The sequence below is a fragment of the Hyperolius riggenbachi genome, chromosome 5 (assembly GCF_040937935.1).
Source record: "Hyperolius riggenbachi isolate aHypRig1 chromosome 5, aHypRig1.pri, whole genome shotgun sequence".
In the NCBI taxonomy this organism is placed as follows: domain Eukaryota; kingdom Metazoa; phylum Chordata; class Amphibia; order Anura; family Hyperoliidae; genus Hyperolius; species Hyperolius riggenbachi.
In genome coordinates, this window is record NC_090650.1 from 269,411,450 (window position 1) to 269,438,723 (window position 27,274).

General features: G+C 41.8%; 1 protein-coding gene across 9 annotated transcripts in view; it reads left to right on the top strand.

Moving 5' to 3' along the window:
- PHACTR1 (phosphatase and actin regulator 1) overlaps positions 1-27,274 on the top strand; it is a 455,927-nt gene that overhangs the window by 401,104 nt on the left and 27,549 nt on the right. For 6 of the 9 annotated variants that reach the window (XM_068236906.1, XM_068236908.1, XM_068236911.1 and 3 more), the window contains 3 exons: positions 5,689-5,886; positions 9,677-9,992; positions 16,012-16,089. In XM_068236906.1, coding sequence (XP_068093007.1) covers positions 5,689-5,886; positions 9,677-9,992; positions 16,012-16,089 — 592 coding nt within the window. The remainder of the gene's footprint in view (positions 1-5,688; positions 5,887-9,676; positions 9,993-16,011; positions 16,090-27,274) is intronic. The other 3 variants (XM_068236907.1, XM_068236915.1, XM_068236910.1) reach the window with 2 other exon arrangements.

The window sequence follows — 27,274 nt, forward strand, 5'->3', positions numbered from 1 at the left end:
ATTCTATATGCACTATGGCAACGAGTTTCGGGGGGGGGGGGGGGGGGGGGGCATAAGCCCACTTCTTCAAGCCAAATTTCAGTGCCAGCTGTATGATATAGCCGAGTCTTGAGCACCTGAGTTAATAAAACAGAATGTTGTCCCTATTATCCCACACCATATAGTGCATGAACTGAAACTTTAGAGTCTTAAAGAGACTCCGTAACAAAAATTGCATCCTGTTTTTTATCATCCTACAAGTTCCAAAAGCGATTCTAATGTGTTCTGGCTAACTGCAGCACTTTCTACTAACACAGTCTCTGTAATAAATCAATGTATCTTTCCCCTGTCAGACTTGTCGGCCTGTGTCTGGAAGGCTGCCAAGTTCTTCAGTGTTGTGGTTCTGCTATGAACTCCCCTTTATGCACACTGCCTGTGTGTTATTTAGGATTAGAGCAGCTTCTCTCTTCTCTCTCTTATCTTTTACAAGCTGGATAAATTGTCCTCTGAGCTGGCTGGGCTTTCACATACTGAGGAATTACAAACAAGGGCATAGCTGTTTGCAGGAAGAAAAGAGCAGCCTGAAACTTCAGTGCATGGGGGAAAGAAACACACAAATGATCTCTGGAGATTCAAAAGGAAGGCTGTATACAGCCTGCTTGTGTATGGATGTATTTTCTATGTGTGGACATACTGTACATCAACCTACTTCCTGTTTTGGTGGCCATTTTGTTTGTTTACAAACAAACTTTTAAAAACTGTTTTTAACCACTTTTAATGCGGCGAGGAGCGGCGAAATTGTGACAGAGGGTAATAGGAGATGTCCCCTAACGCACTGGTATGTTTACTTTTGAGCGATTTTAACAATACAGATTCTCTTTAAGTTGACTATACACTTTTCCACCCAGTGTTCCAAAAAGATCTATTCTTTTTTTTTAAATAATTGATACCACACACTGCACACCAATTTCCAATAGATTGCAGCAGGTAGTCTATTGAAAATTAATTGGGCTGCAGCATTGTACTGTTCAATGCAGTGCAGCACTATGGGCCATCAATCTACCAATGCTCTTGCCCCACCCCCAATAGACCTATATTTTCCTTTCTGTCCGATCGATAATTTCGATCAATTTTTGACAGAACTGACCAAAAATCTTTTAATCTGACATTTTTGGGAATCGATTAAAGCAGATGAATCAAATCTACAGGAAATCAAATGGGAAAGTGTTTGGGCACTTTAACCAGGTTTCGTTTACCTAAATGACCTGTGAAAAAAATTAATAATATTATCCATAAGTTCTTTAAGGATGGAAAACACGTGTCAGTTTACAGTTAGGGATGGCAATGCTTTGGAGAACTCAAGGAAAAGCATGTGGGCTTTTCCTTTTGATCAGATGATTGGTTTGCAAGTTCTGATTTGCTGTGATGACTTCCTGGTTTAAAACATGATTATAACCAGCAAATCAGAACCTGACAAATCTGTCAGCTGATCAAACTGATCACTTGCTTCTCTATGAGTTCTCCTAAGCATTGCCATCCCTATTTACAGTATATTACATTCCTCCTGCATTTACAAATGTTATATTTCAAATTGTCTTTCCAGTTTGTTTTATTTCGTTTTGATAAGAAGAAAAACGGGTTTCTAATCTTCCATAAAGTGTGTTAAAGGACTTCCGAGGCCAAAACTAAGAAAATTACACTGTACCTTTTTCTTAGCCGAATCCACGGAGGACGCCCTGCGCGTCCTCCGCTCCGTTCTGCCGTCAGTGTCGGCCTATTCGTTCCCCCAGGGCAAGCCCCGACCCCACCGAACGGGTCGCATCGATGCCACCCCTAAGATGGCCGCAGCCTTGATCCGCGGCTACGCAGTACGCTTTGCCGCAATTGCGACTGCGCAGCCTTTAGCCCGCCTTCCGCCGCACGCTTCAGGAGGATGCCGGGACCCATACGCGGCGAGAGGCGGGCTAAAGGCTGCGCAGTCGCAATCGCGGCAAAGCGTGCTGCGCAGCCGCGGATCAAGGTGGCGGCCATCTTAGGGGTGGCATCGATGCGACCCGTTCGGTGGGGTCGGGGCTTGCCCTGGGGGAACGAATAGGCCGACACTGACGGCAGAACGGAGCGGAGGATGCGCAGGGCGTCCTCCGTGGATCTGGCTAAGAAAAAGGTACAGTGTAATTTTCTTAGTTTTGGCCTCGGAAGTCCTTTAAGACAATGATACTAATCATTTATTGTTGAGATGGCTGCGTATGATTGCACTTTTTCAGAGTGTATATTGGCAATTAAATAGGTGGGGGAGGGAGGTTCTATTTAACATACAGCTACACCATTTATTCCTTCTGTTTTATTTCCTGCTTTTGATAGTTTGAAAAGCGTAAGGGCCTTTTTCCACTACACGCAGATTAGATGCAGAATGGATGCAGAAAAACTGACTCCAATGAATGCCTATGGGCCTGTTTCTACTAAACGCGATTTTTCTGATGCAGATTTTCCCATAGGCATTTATTGGAGTCAGTTTTTCTGCATCCATTCTGCATCCAATCTGCATGTAGAGGAAACAGGCATTTAGCTTTACAATATCTACAGCTGGCTAAGAGGGGCATGAAGCAAACTTTGCTATTAGTAACCAGGGACAGCTCCAAATGCTGGCAGTAAAAATACTGATATTCTCTGTCGTATAATTATTATTTATTTTAATTACTGCATTTATTTCTACATAAGAATGCCATGAGCTTCAGTAGTGCGCAATACAGTAAGTGCACAATACCGTTGCGAATAGCAATATAGTTCATGTCTATCCAATAGGAACAACCAACAATATAGGTACTGTATATAGACACATACATAATTAATGCAAATATATATACCGTATATATAATAGATAAGATATTAGCCAACAAAGAAAGTACATGCTTTAGTAGAACCATTACAGCAAATTGTGGGCTTACAACTAGTGCTTGAAAACACATGGTAAGGTGACAAACTAACAAAGGAGACGACTGAAAGTGTAGCTGTTTAGGCGGAGGCAGATGTGCATACTTGATAGTGATTATAATACATTTTATGCTTGTTTCAAGGGTACATGTTAGGTTTTTAAGATGATAGTTTGAATGTGAGTTGCTGGGGTAATGGCAGCCAGTGGAGGGATTGCCAGAGAGGAGAAGCATCAGAGCAGTGTGAGGAGAGGTGAGTAAAGTAAACCTTTGTGTCCATTAGAGGTTGGAGAGGTGCCAATCATGAGTATGCAGGCTACAGAGGAGGGTGGTACAGTAAACATGACATGGACAAAGAATGCATCTCCATTTTAGTGGCATCTTGGGGGAGAAAGGAATATATGTTTTAATATTTTTTAGATGTGAATGAAAGGAGATGATAAATGGGTTAGTGCGGAATTTGAATGGTAGGTCAGATTAGAGATTCAGAAACATGGCTGAGTGGGGCACTAATAAAGTATTTTTATTCATAATGTTTATGAGGTATGAAGAAGCAGGAGGACATAAACAACTAAACTGCAGATACAATGTCAGGCGCATTAGATAGAATTAAGAGGTCAGGAGCTGAGAAGTAGATTTGAATGTTGTCTAGTATTTTAGGTTATGTATTCGTTTAATTTAAACAGCAGCATAAAATTATTTAACCCTAATTCCTTACCTAACTCAAAACCAAACTTAAACAAAACCTTCATAATTAATTTTACATAGAAAGTGTCAGTGATATAATGGCTTGCTATACTTGCTTTGGGCCAGGGCCTTTCCTGTGCTGTGCTTATCCACAAAAAATAAATAAAAAATTGGAGCTGCATTGCTTACATGTAGTGCAATGCCCTTCTATGAGGCCTGGAAAAAAAAGACTAGCTGCGCCTGCAGAGCGAGCAAGAACCTCCACCTCCAAAAGCACAAGGTGAGAATTAGCCCCATGTTTTGGGTCACGGGAGCTTTGCAAGAGGAGAAAAGATTTCTGCTCTCCCCATATACAGTCTCTGCTTGTCATGAATCATAAAGGCTGGTATTGTTCAGGCAGAGCAGCCCTATGTTGTACAGCTCAGCTGTTCTGGCAGTAGTGAGCGGCATGACAAGGAGTTAAAAAAGCTTGGTAGGTAAAAAAAATAAGAACCACTGAGGCAATAAGTGTTGTGTGGTGCTGAAGACAGCTCCATTGAAGCAATACAAATTGTCCAGTACTCAACACTATAAAGCTCAGTTGGATTGATTTAACATGCCAGAGCAGGAGAGTTAAATATACAATTGAAATAGCAGGTGATTTATATGAGATGCAGGGTGGTGAGGAACTTCAATGCAGCAAGTTCCTTATCTCCTGTAATTGACTTGACCCCCAGTATTTGTATAACTTTCCAAATAGTATTCAGATAAAATAAGGGGTTGCTTTTATTTTTCCAGTATCATCTTAAAGAGAATCTGTATTGTTAAAATCGCACAAAAGTAAACATACCAGTGCGTTAGGGGACATCTCCTATTACCCTCTGTCACAATTTCGCCGCCCCCCCGCCGCATTAAAAGTGGTTAAAAACAGTTTCAAAACGTTTGTTTATAAACAAACAAAATGGCCACCAAAACAGGAAGTAGGTTGATGTACAGTATGTCCACACATAGAAAATACATTCATACACAAGCAGGCTGTATACACCCTTCCTTATGAATCTCAAGAGATCATTGTGTGTTTCTTTCCCCCTGCATCTCTCATGCACTGAAGTTTCAGGCTGCTCGTTTCTTCCTGCAAACAGCTTTGCCCTTGTCTGTAATTCCTCAGTATGTGAAAGCCCAGCCAGCTCAGAGGACGATTTATCCAGCTTGTAAAAGATAAGAGAGAAGAGAGAAGCTGCCCTAATCTAAATAATACATAGGCAGTGTGCATAGAGGGGCCTGGAAGGGGGAGTTCATAGCAGAATCACAACACTGAAGAACTTGGCAGCCTTCCAGACACAGGCCGACAAGTCTGACAGGGGAAAGATACATTGATTTATTACAGAGACTGTGATAGTAGAAAGTGCTGCAGTAAGGCAGAACAGATTAGAATAGCTTTTGGAACTTGTAGGATGATAAAAAACAGGATGCAATTTTTGTTACGGAGTCTCTTTAAGCATGGGTTTGCTAAGGCAGCATTTTATTTTTGTTCCAAGCTAGCACATACTTTAAAAGCTGACAATTTTTCCATTTTTTGTTATTTGCAGGTAATGTGGCATACATCCCACATTCCTTTGTAGCACTGACCCATAGGGATCTGCAGCTCTTTATCTTAGGCAATGGTACAGTGAAAGAAAGTGCTCATCCTTTGTAGTTGACAAATGGAACGATAATCATTTCAATCAGATTCAGGTGTTTTTAACCCAGTAATATTTGCTGCATGTCATATTTGTTCCTGTGATGTTTATAACAAAGACCTCCACGGGGGTTACCAGAAGTATGGCATTACACACTCATAGGAAGGGTGGATAGCCCTGATCTTCCTGGCCTGCAGAGGACAATATGGCACAAGAAAGGACTATAGTGGATATCATTTTTCTCTAACTGCTATTTACAGTATTCCTAAACGTTGTTGTACGTTAACAAAGGCTATGTCTGACTTGTGTCTGCTGATTGTTTAATTGTGAAATCTGTGAACTAACACATTGCTGTCCATGCTGTGGCTTCTACACGTTTGTTGGTACATCACATGTAACTGTGTCATGTGTGTGATGTGATTTATGTTCTCCAGTGTCTGAAGATCTCTCGCCTGAGCCAGGATCCCTCTCCCAGGATCAATCGTACAAGCCAACCCTGCTACTACCCCCCAAAAAATCTGCTGTTTTCCCTGTAGACCATGAGGACTCCCCTGTGAAACCGCTAACTCTCCTCAAGCAGCCCCCCGCCTTGCCTCCTAAACCTATTTCCAGAATTGCCAATCATATAGCAGGTAAGAGAGAGAACTTTACATGCCTCTTCCTCCTAAGACCTCCCACTATAAATACCATCCCCAGCTCTTTTCACACTTCTTCTGCTCCTTCAGATGCATTCCCTTTTTCCTTGTGGTATGTCATGATATACCCCCCCCCCCCCCCTGTAACTACACCAACAGTTGTGCCATCATGGGAACATAAGCAGTCATCTTGCAATTGGAATCTTGAGAACAGAAATATCAGGGTGAATTGACCCTTTAACACAACATATGCTAAAGTTCAATGCATTGAAAACTACATGGTAAAAACAGGAGGTCTGATATGTGCTACACCCTAAATATACAATGTAGTTGTCTGTTTCATTCTCTTGTCTATCCAAAATGAACATTTTTAGTTATTCTGTTTGATATCAAGGCAGAGCAACATGTACCATGAACCCTGTCTGTTTCTGTCTGCTCATATTTATCTAAAGACTTCTGTTGTTTGTAAAGTTGTATCGTCTTTTTAAATCTAAAGTAATCCAGACCATTTTTAAAGGCATTCATAAAGGAATACCGAGGTGGAAATAAGATGATGAGATGAACAATTGTATCTATGCTCCCTCTCCTAAAAAATATTTTTTATATACATCTCACAGTTTTGTTTTACATTTAAATCTAGTATTTAAGTTTTTACGGTTTCATTGTCTGTGCCCAATGACAGATTCATTAAGTATCCCAAAGCTAAAATCTATGAACTATGGACCCTTTTGTTTCTCTGCTCTCAGGAGCTATTTTCTGCCATCAGAGTGTTTTATGGTTGTAATTCCTTACCAGTGAGGGTTACACTATACTCCGTCCAGGTCCCGACTGGACAGAAACGGTCACTTGCTTTCATGGAGTTTAACTCTTTCTGGCAGAGAAACAAAAAAAGGAACAAGGCATAGTTACCGTATTTGTGCGCTTGGCACCATACATACACATGTTTGGCTCATTATGTCATATGTCACCTCAGTATTCCTTTAAATGCCATTAAGAACTGAATTTGCACTTCCACTCAGTCAGGCACAGATGTTGTCCATGTACACTTAAAGTGTCCATACATTACTTGATTTTCCTCCAAGTGATCAACTTTATTGGGTGACCGATAACGGTGTGGCAAGTTGAAAGTTGATTGACTAGTGGTCCACACACTGCAAGCAAGATCTTATGCAATTCTCCATCACTAATCCAGCTGAACGATGTTGTGCATCAATCTTCAATGTTGTGTCTCAAAATCGATTCTGTGTCGATCAAAAACATGTGAACAACAGCTGATTCCTTTATGATCGACTGTTATTTGGTCGATTCAATCAGATATTGGCCAATTTCCATCAATCGAGCAGAATGGAATATAATCGATTCTCTTCCAATGCTATAAAATGATCATAACAAATGGACGATGGAGCAGGAACATCAAGTAATGCATGTATTCGTTTTCCTGCCTCTAGAGAAACAATGCATCACAATTAATTGTGTGGTGTGGAGAGGATGAGCCTGAGGTCATTACTGGTAACAGATACAGAAGGCGGAACTATAGTCTAGTCTAGCATTTCCTTATTCACTGTATAGTTGCCCTACCTGCCTTTGGTCTAAAGTAATGTCACCTGTGTGAAAATCACCGGTTTAGTTGTAAGGCTGGGAGTGAGGTTAGGGTAAGAGAAGGTGGAGGGGACAGAGTCACCAGAGGTCATACCAAGCAGAGGAAGCTAGGATGTCAGTTAAATGGGAAATTGAAAGTCTCTCTACAGGGACACATAGGGAAAAAACATACTTACAAACATTTTAAAACTGTCTTACAGTACATTTTTTTTCTTTACGGTGTCAGGATCTATTGGAGAAGAGATTATGCCACACTTCCATTTTCAGTAGTCCCGTAACTAGCACAGAAAGTAAAGGAATATTCATTAAACTAAATCCCAGAAAACAAAAATAACTGACAGAGGTTCTAGCCTTTCCCCCACACTGTGTGTTTTGGTTCATTGAATGTCTATTTTTTTCAAATACTGTCTGTGTTGTTATAGGGGAACTATTGTGTATTATCTAAGGACATATTCTTAGTTCTCTTTGTAACTTTTACCTCAAATACATTTTTCATGTGACCAGATGGGTGAAAAAAAGTAATGTACCAAAATGCTAGCTTAATAATAAAGATAACTACCGGTGTACTTTATACAGAAGATATGGTTATTTACAAAAATCATTATAGTTACCTTTGCAATAAATGTATTCGTCAAAACATTTACAGAAAAGTATAGCACAGTACCAGGGAAATCAATGATTATGTAACACTGGGAAAAGGCTGAAAATAGCCCTGTCTCTCTCTATCTCCAGATACAAGTTAAGACCACTATGATAAATAATGTAAAGTGAAAGAATAGAGTACCGATTAAGGGTACAACCTTTGTGAAAGAAATTCAGAATCTAACTAGAACTAGTATCTAACCAGTAAGGTGTCTTTAGGCAAGACTCCCTAACCCATTAGGGTGGCCTAAATGGCTGCAGCTCCAACAAGGAGAGAAAGTGTTATATAAATGTTAGCGTTGAATTTTTATGAGAATTCAAAATAAAATAAAACTGCTGGAAGTTACTGTTTCTCATGCTTGAAATTAGTGGTTGTATACCAGCTTCCCTGGTTTTCTGTACAGCCCATACAGACAAACACAGTATCTTATCTGGCCAAATCGATGGTACATTATCATTTCAGCTAACAGTCCTCTGGCAAGCTGTGATAATTATGAACAATCAGCCTGAGCTGCCCTATGAATGGGAGAGTGGGAAAGAGGAGATGGCCTTCTGACAAATCTGAGCAATAACACTGCTGTGGCTGATTACTTGTTGCCTGTGTTTTGAGATAGAAATTTCTCTTTGTAAAATGCTCCCCAATGTGTGGCTGTGGGATATATCAACTAATTTTCAACCTCCGTGCAAAGTATAGCGTGGCCAGATCACTAATTTATTCAGGTCTGCAATCATGCAAGCTATGGTAGAGGATATCTGTATTCCACTCTCTGCGACCACATCTGTACACATAGCCAGTTGTGTATAGATTGACCACCATACAACATACTGTATAGAGTCTGCTGCCAGGTGGCAGAACTAAAGAGATGGGGACCAAGGATGGGCACCACACATTTTTGTGGAAGGTAGTAGAGAAGGAGGTGTGTGTGTGTGTGTGTGTGTGTGTGTGGGGGGGGGGGGTGTTATACTACTTAACGCCAGTTCAAGCAACCGGCAAGCACATGTATCCAGCCTGTGCTGGCCATTGGCACTGAACAAGCAAACGGGGTCAGAAGGGGTTTATTTACTTGTGTTTCATGTGACTTCAGTACTACCTCCTTCCGGTTTAGAAGAAGGAAGCAAGTCAGTGAATTCCTCCTGACCCTGCCCGCTTGCTCACTGCTGAACAGCCCTAATCAGGAGTATGCAGGTGTTCCGAATTCAGTATGCCGACTTCAAACATAAACATCTAATTATTACTGTAAGGCTTATACTCCGGGGTTATCATTCATATTCTACCTTTACTTCCCAGTGAGTCAGTCACTTATAACAAGCACATGTCAGCGGAAGTCAGAATGCCTCTTCCACATGTTTTTCTAGATCAGTGACTCATTAGTGAAGCCAGGAATGAGGCAAAAGCTCCACTTTTATCTTAAAAACAGATTTTGCAATTCTGTATTCCATATTTCTAATCTGTAATCACAGATCACTAATCCTTTGTTACCACACATTGTAATAAATCATTTATCTGCTTACAGTTTAATATAAACAGGTGATTTATTTTTTCTAGACTCTGGAGCACCTGTGAAACTGCCTTGTATGCCGGGAAAGATGTCTCCTCCACTACCTCCAAAGAAAGTTATGATATGCATGCCATTAGGAGGAGCTGATTACTCTCACTCCTACTCTAATCAAAAAAGTTCCCAGCATCATCACACCATCCTGCCATCCCAGCTAGCTGTCCATCAGCACCAGCTTCAGTATGGCAGCCAGCACCTATCAACTGGATCCAGCTCAGTGCCCATCCATCCATTGATACCCCCTGGATGTAGAGTAATAGAGGAGTTGAACAAAACATTTGCCATGACCATGCAAAGGCTGGAAAGGTAAGCTAAGACTTCTGACATTCTTCTTTACCTTGAACATTGTAGATTGCCTTACGGTAACCTATAATAGCGTGCTTCCCAAATGGCCATGCCTGTTTCCAAATGGAATGTTATTGTCACACTGTCAGTAAAATAAAGAATTAGAAGCAGTATTTCGTAAAGCTGCTGCCAGTGTCCATTTAGATTGTCAGTGTTGTCATCAGCTGTCTATACTACATATCTTTCCAAAGGATAAATACTTCCTGTGTGTAATCATGTCATCAGAACTTCAGGTGTAGTTGGGGTCCTAACCTATCTTCAGGCTACAATAAATCCCTCTCTCTACTGCATTACTGCAGACTTTCTCAGCAGTAGCCCATACCTTTCACTTTGCTGAGGCAGCATTTTACCATAGGCAAAGAAAGGCATTCTTATCTACTCTGACAGTTGTAACTGGCAAAGCTAAAGGACCATGGCACTGATTCTATTTCTGCTAGTACTGAGCTCCCATAAACCCACAAGACCTAAGGTAGTTACATTTTTAAAATTATTGCAAACAATAAAATGGCAGTTAGAAGATGCAAGGAGTGCGTGAGCATTGGGAACTGCAATCCAATCTGTAGCCAACAGCTGATAGGAAATGGAAATATCAAGGCTGTTCTGAACAAGAACTCAAAGTGGCCCGTGCAAATTCTGCACACCACGTCACCACGCTCGGGGCTTTTTCACACCATAAGCGCTTTTTAAGCATCTTCTGATCGCTGCAGTTTTAAAAGCATTTTGACAATGGCATTCTATGATTGTTTTCACACTAGAGCGATTTTCACTGCATATAGCATATTTATAGCGATAGTAATTGTGATATAATTATAGAAAAGCAAAATCCCTGTTTAGAAAAGCAAAATCCCTGTGAAAATTGCTGTGAAAACGCATAGTGTGAATGTAATAGCGATCGTGATCGGTGATTTCTCAGTAATTGTGTTGTCTCGCACACACTACAGGATTGTCTCTAAGGGGAGTGCCTCAGCTGGAAAAAGAGGGATGACACCCTCTCTACAATGTTCAATCAAAAGGAGCTGACACATCCAAAGGGAATCTTTATTGGTTCCATATAAAACATATAGCCAATGTTTCGGAGCGGTACAGGGCCCCTTTGTCAAGGCACAATTTGCTCAAAGGCAAAGATCTGTCTGCCGCTGTAATCAAGCTCCAGTAGAGTTAATGGGAGAAGACTGCTCTAGACACTCGCTTGCAGCGATGTGTATTCAGCGGGTGGCAGCAGCTGCCATCGCTGCAAGCGAGTGTCTAGAGGAGTCTTCTCCCATTAACCCTACTGCAGCTTGATTACAGCGGTAGACAGATCTTTGCCCTTGAGCAAATTGTGCCTTGACAAAGGAGCCCTGCACGGCTCCGAAACATTGGCTATATGTTTTATATGAAACCAACAAAGATTTACCATGGATGTGCCAGCTCCTTTTGATTGGCGAACGTAGTTTGCCAGGCAGGGCTGTATTTAGGATGCATCAAAGAGTGGAGGAAAAAGTTGGCATTGCTGGTAGCTGCTCTATTCAAAATAGTGCAAATGAGATGATTCAAACTTGGAAAACTTTATTCAGAAAGAACATTTATCTGCAGTTTACAGAGACAAGACCTGCTCTGCACACAAACCAGATTTGCCTGTTTTTCATGGTCTTTGTCAAGCTATAGTACTGTAGTGATATGAAGAAGGGAGACTCCATGCCTCCAATTTAACACATGTGTCACAGCAGCAGGGTGCTACTTGGATTTATACTGCAGCAGACACATTTTTAAAAAAAAATTAAACAAATAGTCCTGATTAATCTCTCATTTTTTTAAAGAAAAGATCAAAAAGTTTGTTAAGGTGCCCCATACATTATTTGATTTTCCACTTAGCGATTAAGCAATTTACATTAAATGTTCAACAACAGTGTGGTCAATCGACAGACAATTGACTAGTGAACCACACACCGCAAGCAAGATCCTATGCAAATCTGCTTCACTATTCGAGCTGAATGGTGATTTTTCTCTATGCTGTGAAACCAAAAATTGATTCTGTGTCAATCAAAATCATGTGAACAGTAGCCACTTCCTTTACAACCAACCATAATTTTCCATCTTGCCCAATCAAATCGAGCAGAATGGAACATAAACAATTCTCCTCTGTTCTAATAAAATGGTCAATTGAGAAGTGCATGAGCACCTTTCCAATCAACCTGATTGGTATGCAATATCCAACACAGAAACTGCAGCAAGGAAGGAGAAATAATAAACTGTTTCATCACAAATAAAATTATACAACTTTATGTAAATGTTGCACTGTCTAGCTAAGGATTTTGCAGACCATCCATATTTACTTCTCTGGGTCGTTTTGAAGGCTCAGTCTAGCACGGCCTACTGACCTCTCTTTAGACATGACGTTTCTCAATTAAGTTTTAATGAATTTCAATGTTAGAGAAAGATCTTTCTGCAGATGCCACTGTAATTGGTTGATTCAGAAATAATGACAATACTGTACACACATTTGGGAAAGCTGAAGGCATGATAGCATTGTCAACAACCAGTGATTGAACTGATTTATTTGCTGTAGCAAACTTCAAGAAAACCTTAACTAAAAATGAAAAGTTAAAATAAACATAAACACGTCATACGTACCTCCCGTGTAGTCTACTCCTCAATCTCTTTCTCTTCTCTTGCGTCCTGTTTGTCCACTGTGATCAAGGGAATTCTCCGTCCTCCATTTTGAAAATGGCAATACCCCATAACAGCTTTCTGGTCAGCACACTGTTAAACTGTAACATTGCCTACTTGGGCCATAGGGATACATGGCACATCAGTTGTCCTCTCAGCCAGAACTGACAGCAATTGATAAATAACTGACAGCAATTTCAGTTCTGACAAAATGTCAGAACTGGAAGGGATCATTGTCAAAAGAAAATGGTGAGCTTCTGAGAGGAACTGATGGCAAGGTAACTTAACTATGTAATGTTCATTTGAAGTTACCTCGTGTTTATTTTAAATATTTTTTCTCGGTTCAGGTTCCCTTTAGGCTATATAGGGGTGTATGCACTAAACTGGGATTAGCAGAATAATGTGCGTAAAGTCTTACCGCACGATGAGTAGAGCAAAATGCAATACATTACATGCAATTCATTACACTCTACTCATCATCTGCTTAATGCAGATTAGTGCACATGTTACGGCAGATCCCAAAGTTGGCCACTTCAGGTTCTGACCCGCCAATACCTGAAGCTGATGCAGCCAGAACAAGAAGAACTGCCTCCTTTTGGATGTAGGCCACCCAGAATGCAGCATGACCAGACCTGGCCAGCCAAGTTCTGACACTGCAGCGTTTATGCTGCCTTTCCTCCCTTTCCCCTGCCATGCTCAGCTGCCAGTTGCAGCTTAGTGCCTTTCTGTGTTATGCATTATGCAGTAGCAATGTCGGCTAGCAGGCCCAGATACCGAGCTCAAGTGTGCACAAGTGCAACCCATCAGCTCTGAACAGATGCAGGTTACCATGCCCGGGCAGCTCCACAGGCACAGCTTCTTTAGGAAGAGATGGAAATATCACAGGAAGGCAGCACTACGCTCTGGGGGAGGCAGAAGGATCTTGCGAGGCGACAGCAAACAGCTTCTTCGGACTGACAGGTCTGCTGTGCTCAGGAAGGCAGCCTAAGAGATAGAAAACTGTAGCTTTGGGACTTGGCTGGCCAGGTCTGGTCATGTTGCGTTGTGGCTGGCCAAAGTCCAGGAGGAGACAGTTGTTCTTGTTCTGGCTGCACCAGCTGGCCACTTCAGTATTGGCTGGCCAGATCCCAGAGCGGCCCGACTTCGGGGTTCTGAACGTAACATACAGTATACACACCAAACACATATTCAATTACCCTTTAGCCAAAGCAATTGTTCATGATTGTCTCAGCTGAAAATCTATAACTTGTGTTGCTTTTCTGTGATGTTGCTTACAATGCGGGAAAACTGGGCCAGAAATTGCAGGTTTAAATGTGAAAGCTGCCTTACTATACAATGATGATATTCAAACCGTAGTTTTTAATCAGCTTTCTGGATCTTCCAACCTTTCATCTTCTCATAGATTATCACTGGAATATCTACATTTTTTTAGCTTTATTTTCAGAAGCTGCAGAAATTCCCAATTCCCAGAATGGTTTCTGTTTGCTGTAAAGGGCAGCGGTAGCACTCACTGTTGTCAGTCATGGACTGATCTATTTTCTTCCACTGCTGGGCTTCATATTTAGAATTAATGTTTTTTGATATTTTGCACTGGATTCCTGCTAATTAAATAAGTTGATCAGTTATCCCAGTTTTTCTTCAGTTGTTCAGCCTTATCCGTGACATTCCTCTTAGTAGATGTCCCTCTTATGTTGCCTTCAGAATATTTAAGAACAGAAAGCAGAAGGCAAAAAGTGAGTCATAAAGGGATGACCATCATGTTGGGCACAATCGTTTCAATGTCATAAATGCTTTAGTGGAAATAGTTGAAATAAAATCCACCTTTTATTACCTTAAAGAGGAACTCCAGTGAACATTTTAGTGTTTGCAGGTGATGTAGATGCTGCATGGTTTTTGGAAACAGCTGTAACAGCTATTTTCCACAATGCAACAAGGTTCACAGACCGGAAACTGCCAAAAAAAGTACGTACTTTTCTTGTGGGAGGGGTTTCTTGTGGGAGGGGTTTCACCACAATATCAGTCATACAGCGCCCCCTGATGGTCTGTTCGTGAAAAGGAATAGATTTCTCATGTAAAAGGGGGTATCAGCTACTGATTGGGATAAAGTTCAATTTTTGGTCGGAGTTTCTATTTAAGGAAAAAAAAAAGATGCATATAAAGCCTGTTCCACATCAAAAGACTTTCACAACACCGGTATCCTAGCAACACTATTGTACAAGTAAATTGAGGTTATGTGACACACAGTGGACATAATGGGCATTACCATCTCTCCTCAGAATACAAGCTTTACACGCCATTCATTGAGGCTGCACCATTATAGACTTGCCCATGATGTTTTCTCAGCTCCAGAGCATTGCTCACTATGCAGTTTATAATGTCATTCTCAGGGCATTGCAGCACTTTGGTCTTATGTTGCATGAAAACGCAAAATGTCTCATGTTTATATTATCATTTCATCTCTGACTCTCTCCCATGTGAACGTGGCATATCAAAGACTTGACTACTACTACTGGCCAACCTTTCAAATACCCCGAGTTGTTTATATGGTGACTAAATAAAACACTATGAGGATTAAACTTCAGGCCCTCTTCACACTGGCGCGTTTTCATTGTGTTGTGTTACTCAATTTTAATGCAGGCAGACAGTAAAGAAATGAAAGTCTATTGGACACTTCATAATGATTTGACACTAGGTCAGCAGCGCGTTATTGGACAGCATCTGCTGTGACGCACATTGACCAAAGTCATGTAAGTCAATGGTGATGCTGATTTTTTTAACTAGCGTTGCAATTCGCATGTGCAGACGCCAATTATTTTTTCAATTCCTTTAAAAATGTTCTTGCAATATGTATTTCCACCACAGGAAGTGAGCAGTAGAGAGCATCATTTCTGGTGTGTTTTGGAGTCAAGAATTACATTAAAGCTAATTAGCGCAGGTGATTACGAAGCCTGTTTTTTGTGGTGCGATACTCTAATCGCACCACACTGAAAACGCTGGTTGCGATGTGAAACCGGCCTCAGATACAACTCTGCCCTTTATGTTGTATTGTGGGACTCTGGTATCTGTCCTGTGGTAATTGATCACATGATCACACTGTGGTGAAAGGAAAACTGCCAATACTACTCCACTCAGCTGTGTCCACAAAAGGCTTAATTACCCATAGCCATTGCCAGAGTGACATTAATTACTCTTTGCATGACCTGTTTACAGAAATGTTCAAATTTGTTTCTCATTCCCCCATTAATAGTCTTTTATTCTCTCCTCCATTGATCATAAACTCTGCATGCTTGTATATGAACCTGGGATGTCTCATGTTTCTATATCTTTACAGACAGCCTTTGACACTTCTGAATTCCCCTGGCCCAAAAACCAGCTATTTCCTGTCACCAAATAACCAACCTGGTTTACGGTAGGCAGCATTTCATTTAGCTGAATGACAGTGCCACGTTACTGGCTTTGTAAGCCCAGCTTTTGTGATTCTGTTGTGAGCAATATATACTGTCTTGGTCTCTAGGGAAAACTTTTGCTTTGCATGGAACATTGGAAATAATAAGATAGGACCAGTAATAGTAATGGAATAGTGGTCTCTGTAATATACTTTTCTCCAATAATATGTTTAGTGGAGAAAGTACAAGCACCTATGCTGGCTAATGACTCCTAAACATTTGATGTACTGGAAGCAGTGCGTAGTTATTTTTCTCCTCTGAGGCAGCGTGAAACACGGGAACAATTTGTACACTCTGACCAGTCACAGTGGCATCAGCTTCAGAAGTGGTACCAATCAGGAATGACTTCTGTAAACAGGATGCTTTCTTTAACCACTGCGCTTCTCTTTATTTTTCTTCAGTACATCTATCCCCTGATGCACGTCAATGAGATTAAAGAGGAACTTCAGCCTAAACAAACATACTGTCATTAAAGAGAATCTGTACTCTAATATTCTTACACTAAAAAGCATACCATTCTATTCCTTATTTTCTCCTGTGCCCCTCTGTGCTGTTTCTGCCACTCCCTGCTGCAATCCTGGCTTGTAATTAACAGTTTTAGGCAGTGTTTACAAACAAACTAACCAGCTTGTGATAGGCTCACATAAACAGAGTGTGTGAGTCATACAGAGTGTGCAGGGGGCCTGCAGAGGGTGGGTATCGCTTCTACCAATCACAAGTAGCCCTGCACATTCCACACACTCAAGCTTTAGCCCGACAGACACGACAGAGGAAAGTAGATAACATTTATTACAGAGACAGTGCAATTAGGAAAAGCTGCAGTAAGCCAGAGCACATTAGAACAGGCATAGGAACTTATAGGATAGAAGAAATAAGACTGAAAAATTTGTTACAGAGTCTCTTTAAGTTACATTAGTTATGTTAATTAAAATAGATAGGTACCCACCCTGTTTTAAAAGTACAGGCAAATGTTTGATTTCATGAGGGCCGCCATCTTTTTGTTTGAAAGGAGGTGACGGGGAGCATGAGACACAGTTCCAACTGTCCTGTGTGCTGATCACCCCTCCCAGTTGCTAGGCAACGTGAATAACAACATAGAAAATCCCATCATGCTTTGCACAGCATCAGGGAAAAAAGCTCGGGCAGTTTTCTTTGATGGGGCGGAGCTTAAGCTTTTGTGCAGCTAAAAATAAGGCTTATGTAAGAAAAACAAAGTTCTGATGCTGTGAATTAAAGAAACACAAAGCCTTTTCATTGCTGCTGAGTAGATTTTTAGTCTTGAGGTTCACTTTAAATATGTAGTTAGCATCCTCTTATTATTGGTGAAATACCAGGGCCCATGTGCAATTCACTTTTTCTCCCGAGTGTTCTCCTAGGTGATATTTTTTTAAATTTTTAATAAAATGCCTTTTAGCAACCAGCAAGCAAGAAAATACTCAAAATAATTTTGATAGTGCCTTTTTACCCACTTTTCGGTACTTTTTTAGTTATAAACTGCTGGGAGGTTATTTTAAATAGATGAAAAAAAATATCTCCTAGGAGAAAACTCAGGTGAAAAGGTTAATTGCATATGGGCCCAGCTGTCTAGTTGTTCCCAACACTACTATGCTGCACATTTGCAGTGGTATCAGCTGCATGTAAGGCCCGGTTCACATTAGCGGTGGCCGTCCGGAATCGCCGTGCCGGAGCCGCACCGCTTGCAGAACGGACGGAACGGACGCACGGCATAGCAATGAAAGCCTATGCGTCCGTTCACATGCGTCCGTTCTGCCGGACCGGAGCCGGACCGGATCCGGGCCGGATCCGGACTCCGGCCTCCGTTCCAACATGCGCTATTTTTTGATCCGGCTCCTCCGGCAGCCGTATCCGGGGCGGAGCCGGACTGCACCATCCGGCCAATACAAACCAATGGGAACCGGAGAGCGCACAACACACTGGCTGAGAAATCCGGATGTTCTACCCCACTTCCTATGCGGATTGTTGCGGCGATATTGGATGGGGACACATGGGCAAGCATTTTGGAGTGGAGCAGCACAGCTGGATCCGGATCCGGAGATGTTGGCAGCATGTCGCAGGTGGAGGTGAGTGCTAAACAGCAGAGGGCCTGATTCCACAGGTCCCCCTTCTGCTGACCTCCCAGACCCCAACTTTTTTTTTGTTTTTTACGTTACTTTTGCCAAACGGATCCGGATCGCATCCTGATGAACACCTGATGCAACCTGACCGGATCCGGATCGGATCCGGATCAGAACCGTACGGTTCCGATCCGGATCCGGTCCGGATCCGGTCAGGTCATCCGGTCCGTTTGGCAAACAACCGCAAGTGTGAACGGGGCCTAACACATAACTTTGCAAGTTTAAGAAGCCCTAAACTCTTCCACAGTAGAGAAGGAAAAGACAAAGAAACTCACCCTGTTTGTATTTAGAGATAACATTCTGCCTAATTCTCCCTTATCTCCTAGTAATGAGCCACTGTAATTTGAGCTGTCAGCTCTGTCTGATAGTGCCCCATTTGGACAGGCTATATGCAAACACAGGAGTTTAACCATGTATGTGCTCCCAGCAAACCAAGAACTAACTACACTGCAGCATCTCTGAGGAGTCCTGTGGGCTGTAGCAAGGAAATGTTTTTCTGTAAAAGTTATTATGCTGTTGCTTATCTTTTAGAGCAGAGAGGAAGTCCTGGGTTTAGGTCTGCTTTAAGTAACGTTCTGCTTCTTACAAATGAGGCGTCTGCATAAATCATGGTTACAAATGCCTCATTTGGCTACTCAAAATACTAATGTGTAGTTACTATTGGTTACTAGTATTCATTTTAACATGCGTTTTTCTGTGAAGTTCCATGCATTTTTTTAATTTTTGACATTGCGCTTGTCTTTTTCCAATTTGTTTCATCAGAAAGAAAAAATAAATAAAATGTAAATTTCAAGAAAATCGTATAGCACTGTGTTTGTTGGGCTTTTATTTTATTTGAATCTCCCATTGAACTAAGATGCAACCGCCGAAAACAATGCAGGAAGCACTGCGTTTGCATAAAAGGCAAATCACATGGCAGCGACAGCAATGTATGGCCCTCTGCTATTTCTGTTATTCCAGCAGCAGAGCCATCTGCCAAGTGCATTCCTATTGTCGCATTGCAATGCATGCAGTGGAAAAGGGTCAAACAATTGTGTCTTTGTATCATTGTTCCCAGATTGTATCCCTGTCGCAGTTTATGTGAAGTTGTAATATTCCCGACACTGCACACAATGGGCTCGATTCACTAAAGTATGATAACTGCTACCACAGCAGTTATCACGTGAGCTGCCGCACGCAAAGGTTAGAGCGCGAACAGCGTTGCTTCGCGTGATAAGCGAAGGTTTGTGCACGATCACGTGCGCTTTTCACGTGAAAAGCACACGTGATGGCGTTGCATACCTCCCCTTATCACGCAAAGTAACACTGTTCGCGTGCTAACCTTTGCGTGCGGCAGCTCACGTGATAACTGCTGTGATGATAGCAGTTATCACACTTTAGTGAATCAAGCTCATTATACATTATACTGCATTCAATCACGTATTGCCACTGACTGGCTGCTGCAAATGCTTTTCTATTGGGAGTAAAACTGCCAGGTGATTCAGCTTCAGTCACTACAAACATAGACATTTGCAGCTGGCTATTCGTGCCTATAAGAAAGACTTTGCAACAGAACGATTGCTGGAAATGAGCAGTTTAGCAGGAATTTATCTTTGGCATTATATCGCTCGTGTGGCCTTGGCTTAAAGCTACGTACACACATGCGACAACGATCGTTCATTGTGAACGACAAACAAACTTTTAATTGACGAAAGAACGACCTAAGTAAAGTTCGTTTTTAAAAGTGTGTAACGATCTGATCGTTAGCATGAACGTTACATCACGTAAATCAACTATTGCGCTTGTGCATAAAAATGAAAAGTTCCATGGAGAAATAGCGATCAAGCCTAGTATGAACGCCCGTTTTCCAACGATGTACTACTTTTGCAAACGATCGTCGTTGGAAAAAATTCGCCAAGCTAGATCGTTCGTTTTTAACAATCTAGCTCGTCCGTCGTTAGACTCAATGGTCGTTGGCTGCTTTTTTTTAAACGATCGTCGCTTGAAATGATCGGGGAACGATCGTTTCAAACGACTATAGTCGCATGTGTGTACGCACCTTAAGGCAAGGAAAAAAAGAGACATCACAATGCTTTATAAGTAGATGGACCTGCTGGAGGACAAAGATAAAGTGTTAAAAATAACTACAGTGTAATAAGTCTAGTCTCTTCTATTGTACGCTGCTTAAAGGACAGAGCATAAAAACTGGAGTTTGTTGTAGTTATTTATATACACAGCTTACACACCCACTCTCTTAGGGTTGCGGACGATAGTTGCCGTACTCGTTGTTATCGGTAAAACTGTATGATGAACATCTTCCCTCGATGTAATTATGTATCCTGTTTACACTGCTGTTTTTACTGCTACTGGAGCCCTGTATATACAGTATGTGCCAAACCTAATTCTGGGCATGACCCAGTCGTGCTTGATGAATAAAATAATTCTGATTCTGAGCTGGGGTTTGTGGAAGGCTGCCAAATCTGTTCACATCAGTCACAAGGGAAAATTCCAGGCGGCTTATTTGAATTTCAGACCATTGCTAACATGATCAGCATGCTGAAAATACCAGGGCTGTGGAGTCGGAGAAATTTTTGGGTACGGCAGAAATGTGTGGGCGCATGCGCAGTAACAGACCTAGCCCGTTTTTAAACGGGCTAAGGTCACTAGTCATAAGTAATTTATATATACAGTAATAGCTGTGCTTAGTCCACAAAAATGAAATAAACCAATCAAAAATAGTTACTTGCGCTGCTTCAATAAAGCAGTCCCCGTATTTTTAAAGTCAGATATACACATCTGATTGTGACTGTAAGGTATATGATGATGTGTACACAGGAATCTCTTATATATACTAAATAACATCTATGCTGTAAGAATAAAGCCTGATGTGTAGCTGTGTCACTAATAGAGATGGTCAATGAGATGGAAATAATTCTGCGCTGATGCTGGTTTATGCAAATTTATGCACTCTCTTTGCCCATGAAATAGAATAATTTGATAAGTTCTTAAAATTTGGTTTGATGACTACGAATTAAAGGGTACCTGAGACGGGTAAAAAGAAAAAAGTTTTATACATACCTGGGGCTTCTTCCAGCCCCCTTCAGGCTAATCAGTCCCTCGCTGTCCTCCTTCGCCACCTGGATTTTCTACTATGAGTCCCGGTAATTCAGCCAGTCAGCGCAGTCCGACCGTGTGCCGCTCACACAGCCAGGAGCATTCTGCACCTGCGCAATAGTGCTGCACAGGTGTAGTACGCTCCGGCGGTGGAGTGTGTGCATGCGCACTACGCCCGACTGGCTCAAGTACCTGGACTCATAGCAGAAGATCCAGGTGGCGGAGGAGGACAGCGAGGGACTGATTAGCCTGAAGGGGGCTATAGGAAGTCCCAGGTATGTATAAAACTTTAATTTCATCTGTCTCAGGCTTACTTTGTTACACAGTAGTATTATACATATCCGCTCCCCACAGAGCTGCAGGTAATCCACTGAGAATATTGTGCACATTGAACACAGAGGTGTTGTCTATCGCCCATAAACCTGGTTCAGACTGTACCTGAAGAATGTATAATAGAGGAAGAATCGCCTCATTCTCCTGCAGAGTACCTGCATGTCACTCTTATATGTACCCACAGTTACATTGCCTAGGGTCTGATCCATGTTCAGATTGTGCATGAAGAATGTGTAATAGAGGAAGAATCCCCTTATTCCCCTGCAGAGTACCTGCACATCACTCTTACATGTACCCACAGTTACATTGCCTAGCCCTAGGGCCTGATAGATGTCCTTTGTCCCTGTCTATACCTTCTACAAGTACTCTTAGCAAGGACTAGTTTTAGTTTATGACTGAAAGTATTAGAGGCAGATGATTTGCCGGATATCCTGGTAACTGGTTTAAAAGGGAATACATATGGCAGCCTCCATATCCCTCTTACTTCAGTTGTCTTTTAAAATTCCTAAGCGTTGGAAGTTAAGAGATGCATTTCATGTTACATACTTTCAATCAACAAGATTGTAATATGCAAATTAGAGGAGTCGGTGGATTTTTGTACCGACTCCAAAGCCCTGGAAAATACTGAGGACAAAAACTAAAGTGAATAAAACGTGTTTATTTACAGAAGTGCAAGGTATACACACACACGCAACAATATGCATGCAATCATACAATTAGAAACTCATGGTGCACCACAGAACCCAGAATAACCACTCTAACTAACTAAGAAGATATATACACCGCAAATATACAGGATCATCATTCAAGCAATATTATTATTTTAGTCTTTATATAGCACTACCATCTTCCGCAGCAATGTACAGAGTATATTGTCTTGTCACTTACGTGTCCCTCAGAGGGGCTCACAATCTAATCCCTACCATAGTCACATATCTATGTATGTATCATAGTCTTGGGCCAATTTTAGTGGGAAGCCAATTAACTCATCTGTATGTTTTTGGGATGTGAGAGGAAACCAACACAGACACAGGGAGAACATACAAACTCCATATAGAACATACAAACTGCATATAGTGTCCTGGCTGAGAATTGAACCGGGGACCCAGCGCTGTAAGGCGAGAGCACTAACCACTACACCACCGTGCCATCCAGTATGACTAATGCAAAATATACAAGAGATGCAAGATATGTACAGAAATGTATAAACAGCAGACAAACAGATAGACAGGCAAGGTCAAAACCAGAACATTAGATATATGCAAACATAAGCAAGAAGAGAGTAGTCAGAAAGACAGGCAGTCGATATTGGAAAGTCAGATTATCAAGCGCAGGGAACTAGACACAAAAGAAGACACATGAATAAGGACCGAATGACCAGAATCACAAGGCTACTAGCAGTTCATTGATGGCAGAAGCAGCCTTAAAGGACAACTGCAGCAAGAGGTATATGGAGGCTGCCATATTTATTTCCTTTTAAACAATACCAGTGGCCTGGCAGCCCTGCTGATCTATTTGGCTGCAGTAGTTTCTAAATAGCACCCAAAACAAGCATGCAGCTAATCTTGTCAGATCTAACAATAATACCAGTAACACCTGTTCTGCTGCATGCTTGTTCAGGGTCTATGGCTAAAAGTATTAGAGGCAAAGCATTCGCAGGACAGCCAGGCAACTGGTATTGCTTAAAAGGAAATAAATATGGCAGCCTCCACATCTCTCTCACTACAGTTGTCTTTAATAGGGAATCTGAAGTGAAAATAAAGTTATGATATAATGATTTGTATGTATAGTACATCTTAAGAAATAAAACATTAGCAGCAGAGATATGAGTCTAATATTGTTTCCAGTACATGAAGAGAAACTCCAGTTGTTATCTATGCAAAAGAGCTTCACTGATCTCTCTGACTTTCAAAGTTGCAGAGAGCTCTATCTTCTGAAGCTTATTATCCCAACTCTCTGTCACTGTATTTAGTTTTTTTCTGCAGAAAGTTGAAAAGGTCACTAACCTGCTCTGTGAAATCATTTAGAATGCTGAATGTAGTGTGTAAACTGCAAATAGTACAGAATGAAGCAATGTTATAAATAAAAAAAACTAAAAATAAAAATATGAGACCATTATCTTTGCTACTAATGCTCTATTAATTATCTGTACTACACAACCAATTCATTATATCATAATTTATTTTTCACTTCAGTGTCACCTTAAATATGCTGCAAATTGGTCAGGTGACAGTTTAGAATGTTCACAGAGTTCCATTTGCAAGTGAGCCGAAGAACTTCAGAGTTCCCAGTACGAGGAGAGATATCTGCTGTGGACTACGAGGAGAGATATCTGCTGTGGACTACGAGGAGAGATATCTGCTGTGGACTACGAGGAGAGATATCTGCTGTGGACTACGAGGAGAGATATCTGCTGTGGACTACGAGGAGAAATATCTGCTGTGGACTACGAGGAGAGATATCTGCTGTGGACTACGAGGAGAGATATCTGCTGTGGACAGCAGAAGTACATTGAGAGTCCACAAGTGCCGCCACCAGCAGAAACTCAAAGGCATCATTCGTGACAGCTGGCTGCAAACCCTACCTGAGTCTAAATATGCAGGCTTATTACCAGCTACTATGAGGGGAAGGGGAAGTGAGGCTGGAGCGTGTCTGGTACAACTCAGAATAAAGGGAGTTAAATCTCACATGTAAGCTCAGTTACAGTCAGCTGCAATACCTGGTGGTAATGTATTCACAGATTGACAAAGCTTGCTGCAATGCTTATTAATAAACCCTATAGTACTGTAGCGGGAAGAGAGTAGAGGGACATTATTGAGCTGATTGGAAGTTGGGTAGGTGCAGCTGCAGGCCCTTGGTGATTTCCAATGTTAGTGATTAGTTATGCTGGCTGCAGAAGAGGGATAGCTTATTCAGGAGACTCTGGGGAATGAGGTGTCACCTTGCCTGTTGGGCATTGTCAACTAACTAGGCTGACCAGGTTGAAACTGTCCTGCGAAGGAATGAGGTGGATGAGGACCATATGGACACCGTGGGAGAATGAGGTAGAGTGGGCATGGTAGACTGTCCTGCGAGGGACTGAAGTGGAGTCTAGCCAAATAGACAGAACGTTCACCAGGCTCACATGGAGAACTATTAAGAACCCCTATGGAACCTATGACAATTCCGGATTCAGAATTACCAGGACAAGCATCAAGATCAGGGCTTTCAGGGACCACTTCTGGGCATGCAGGCAGGCAGGCAAAATCAGAACATGTCTCCACCAAGGAAGCATCTGAGCATGCTGGTAACCGAGACACACCTGGGCATCCTGGCTCACAGAGCGCATCGGGGCACACTGGCACAAGAGAAACCTCAGGACACGTCGAGGAACTGCCAACCTCAGAGTCCGTCACGACAAGACCAAAACCAGGACCGGGCAGAGAAACATCACGAGTAGTGGTCACAAGTATTGATCTTTCAAAAGAAGACTTGGACTCAGACTTAGAATTCTCTGTGACTGTAATATTATCTGACCAAAACTTATTATTGACTACGCATGACTGAAGCTCCACAAGAGCTGCAACAGTAGTCAGCATAACAGCAATGCCCACTGAGGAGGACAAACCCTCAAACGGCCCTGCGGGGCAGGAGGCACCTCCTAAAAGTTCTGCACCCTTTGGGAGGAACTCGGAGACCTCCAGAACATCAAACAAGACTTCAGAAGCATAATTTCCCAAGTTTTCTGACAAGGATTCTGAACTATCCATGTTACAGGGCCGTACATCAAATACCTTCTGCGGACAGGGCAGATGTCCCAGGGATGGATTTACCATACGCTGGGACTAAATTTCATCTTCAAGAACAGGATGCACAGGAATATCTAGTGAAACCAACACTGACTCCTTGAGTCTAGTTTCACTGCAGGCAGAATCCTTCATAGCAGCCAAACCAGACTGCAACTCCGAAATGACAGAAAAACAAATGAAATTAGCCGCAATACCTAGATGAGCCTCTGGGCTCCCTGCAGGGGATTTAATTTTAGGTAATATTGACTCATCCAGAGTACAGGGTGGAAAGTCAGTACTTTCCTCAGAGCAAGAAAAGGACTCACAAATGTCAGTGCGAGTGAACATCATAGTTTCATCCATGGTACAGGGTAGACTCACAGAAACATTCACTGGACAAAACAAAAATCCCTCAGTATCAGATTCGCAAAACCCAAGCACTGTCTCACCCTTAGACTCAGCTAACAATGTCGAATCCGAGGAGTCAGAATGCAAAATTTGCGAATCCAAGATCGCGTTGGGTTGTGAAACTAACGCTTCCAAAGCGCAAGCCTCCACAATCTGTGGACCAGACTGCCAAGTGTTCAAGACAGAAACACTGGAAGAACTGTCATCTGGCAACGTGCCATTACAGGTGTGAACAGAGCGACACATAGATTTATTTGCAGAAGAGGTTGTGACCACAACATGAGAAACTTTTAGTCATATTAACATTACTCTTGAGGCTGCATGGTTTAGGAATTTTCCCCATAGCAGGATAGATGCAAGATCTTAAAGAATCACTGGGAGAAAAAGATCTGTTTTTAAATGACAAGGGATCCCACATATCTTTGACAAAACTGACACATTCACACCGATCACAATCTGCAGGAACACCTGAGAAACAGGCATCAGATCGCACAGATTCAAACTCCACACAAGCATAAGAGAATCTTTCAGAATTCACACAGGTGTCAACAACAGTGGTACACCCATTCATTTCAGGTCACACAGTGTCTAAACTCACTTGCTTTACCCCAGAAAGGCAGGAACATTCATCTGATAACGGTGTCATTTTATTGGAGTCAATTGGTTGGTGTGTGTGCAATTCATCCAAAATCGTCTGCCACACACAAATCAGCGGATTCACAAAACATTCGTCACACTCATCAGATCCAATCAAAGTGTACACAGAATTTACACAAGCATCAAGAATCTCTTCGCTTTCTGTGATGTAAAAATCGCAAAACGCCTTCCAATCAAACTCAAACTCCTCAATCAAAGCCCCAATCTCCCACGGAGCAAATGGAGGCTCAAACAACCCTGTATCAAGGTAACACCCATACGGGTTGGGATCAGGAACATGCATAAATTTACTTACTCCTTTAATATACTGAATGGTTTTGCATGGAAGGGATAGAACAGCTGACTGTTTAGCAGATACATACTCATCAAAAATTGGTGGTAAACAAGGCAGTTTAAACCAGTGGGGAAAAAATCAATGTAAGAAACTGATAAAGATTATCATTCCAGGAATTGCTTTTCAAAATCTCATAAGCCCACACAAACAGATCTCCTTGCAATAGAGTATAAGCGAATTGGAGAGCTGACGTGGACGGATCAGTAATTTGAAAGGTAGGATTCAGAAAAAATCTTACACATTCAGAAAGGAAGTCCTCTTTGATTTCAGTGTCAAGTCTTTTAAAGCTCTTAAAGGTATAAGAACCATATTTGACAAAAACATACAAATCGGAAATTCCCTCTACACTGGGAATTTCAGTTTGGCTGGTCATACTGTAACGATTGGGGAATTATTTACATGGTCAGCGCACACTGCAGAA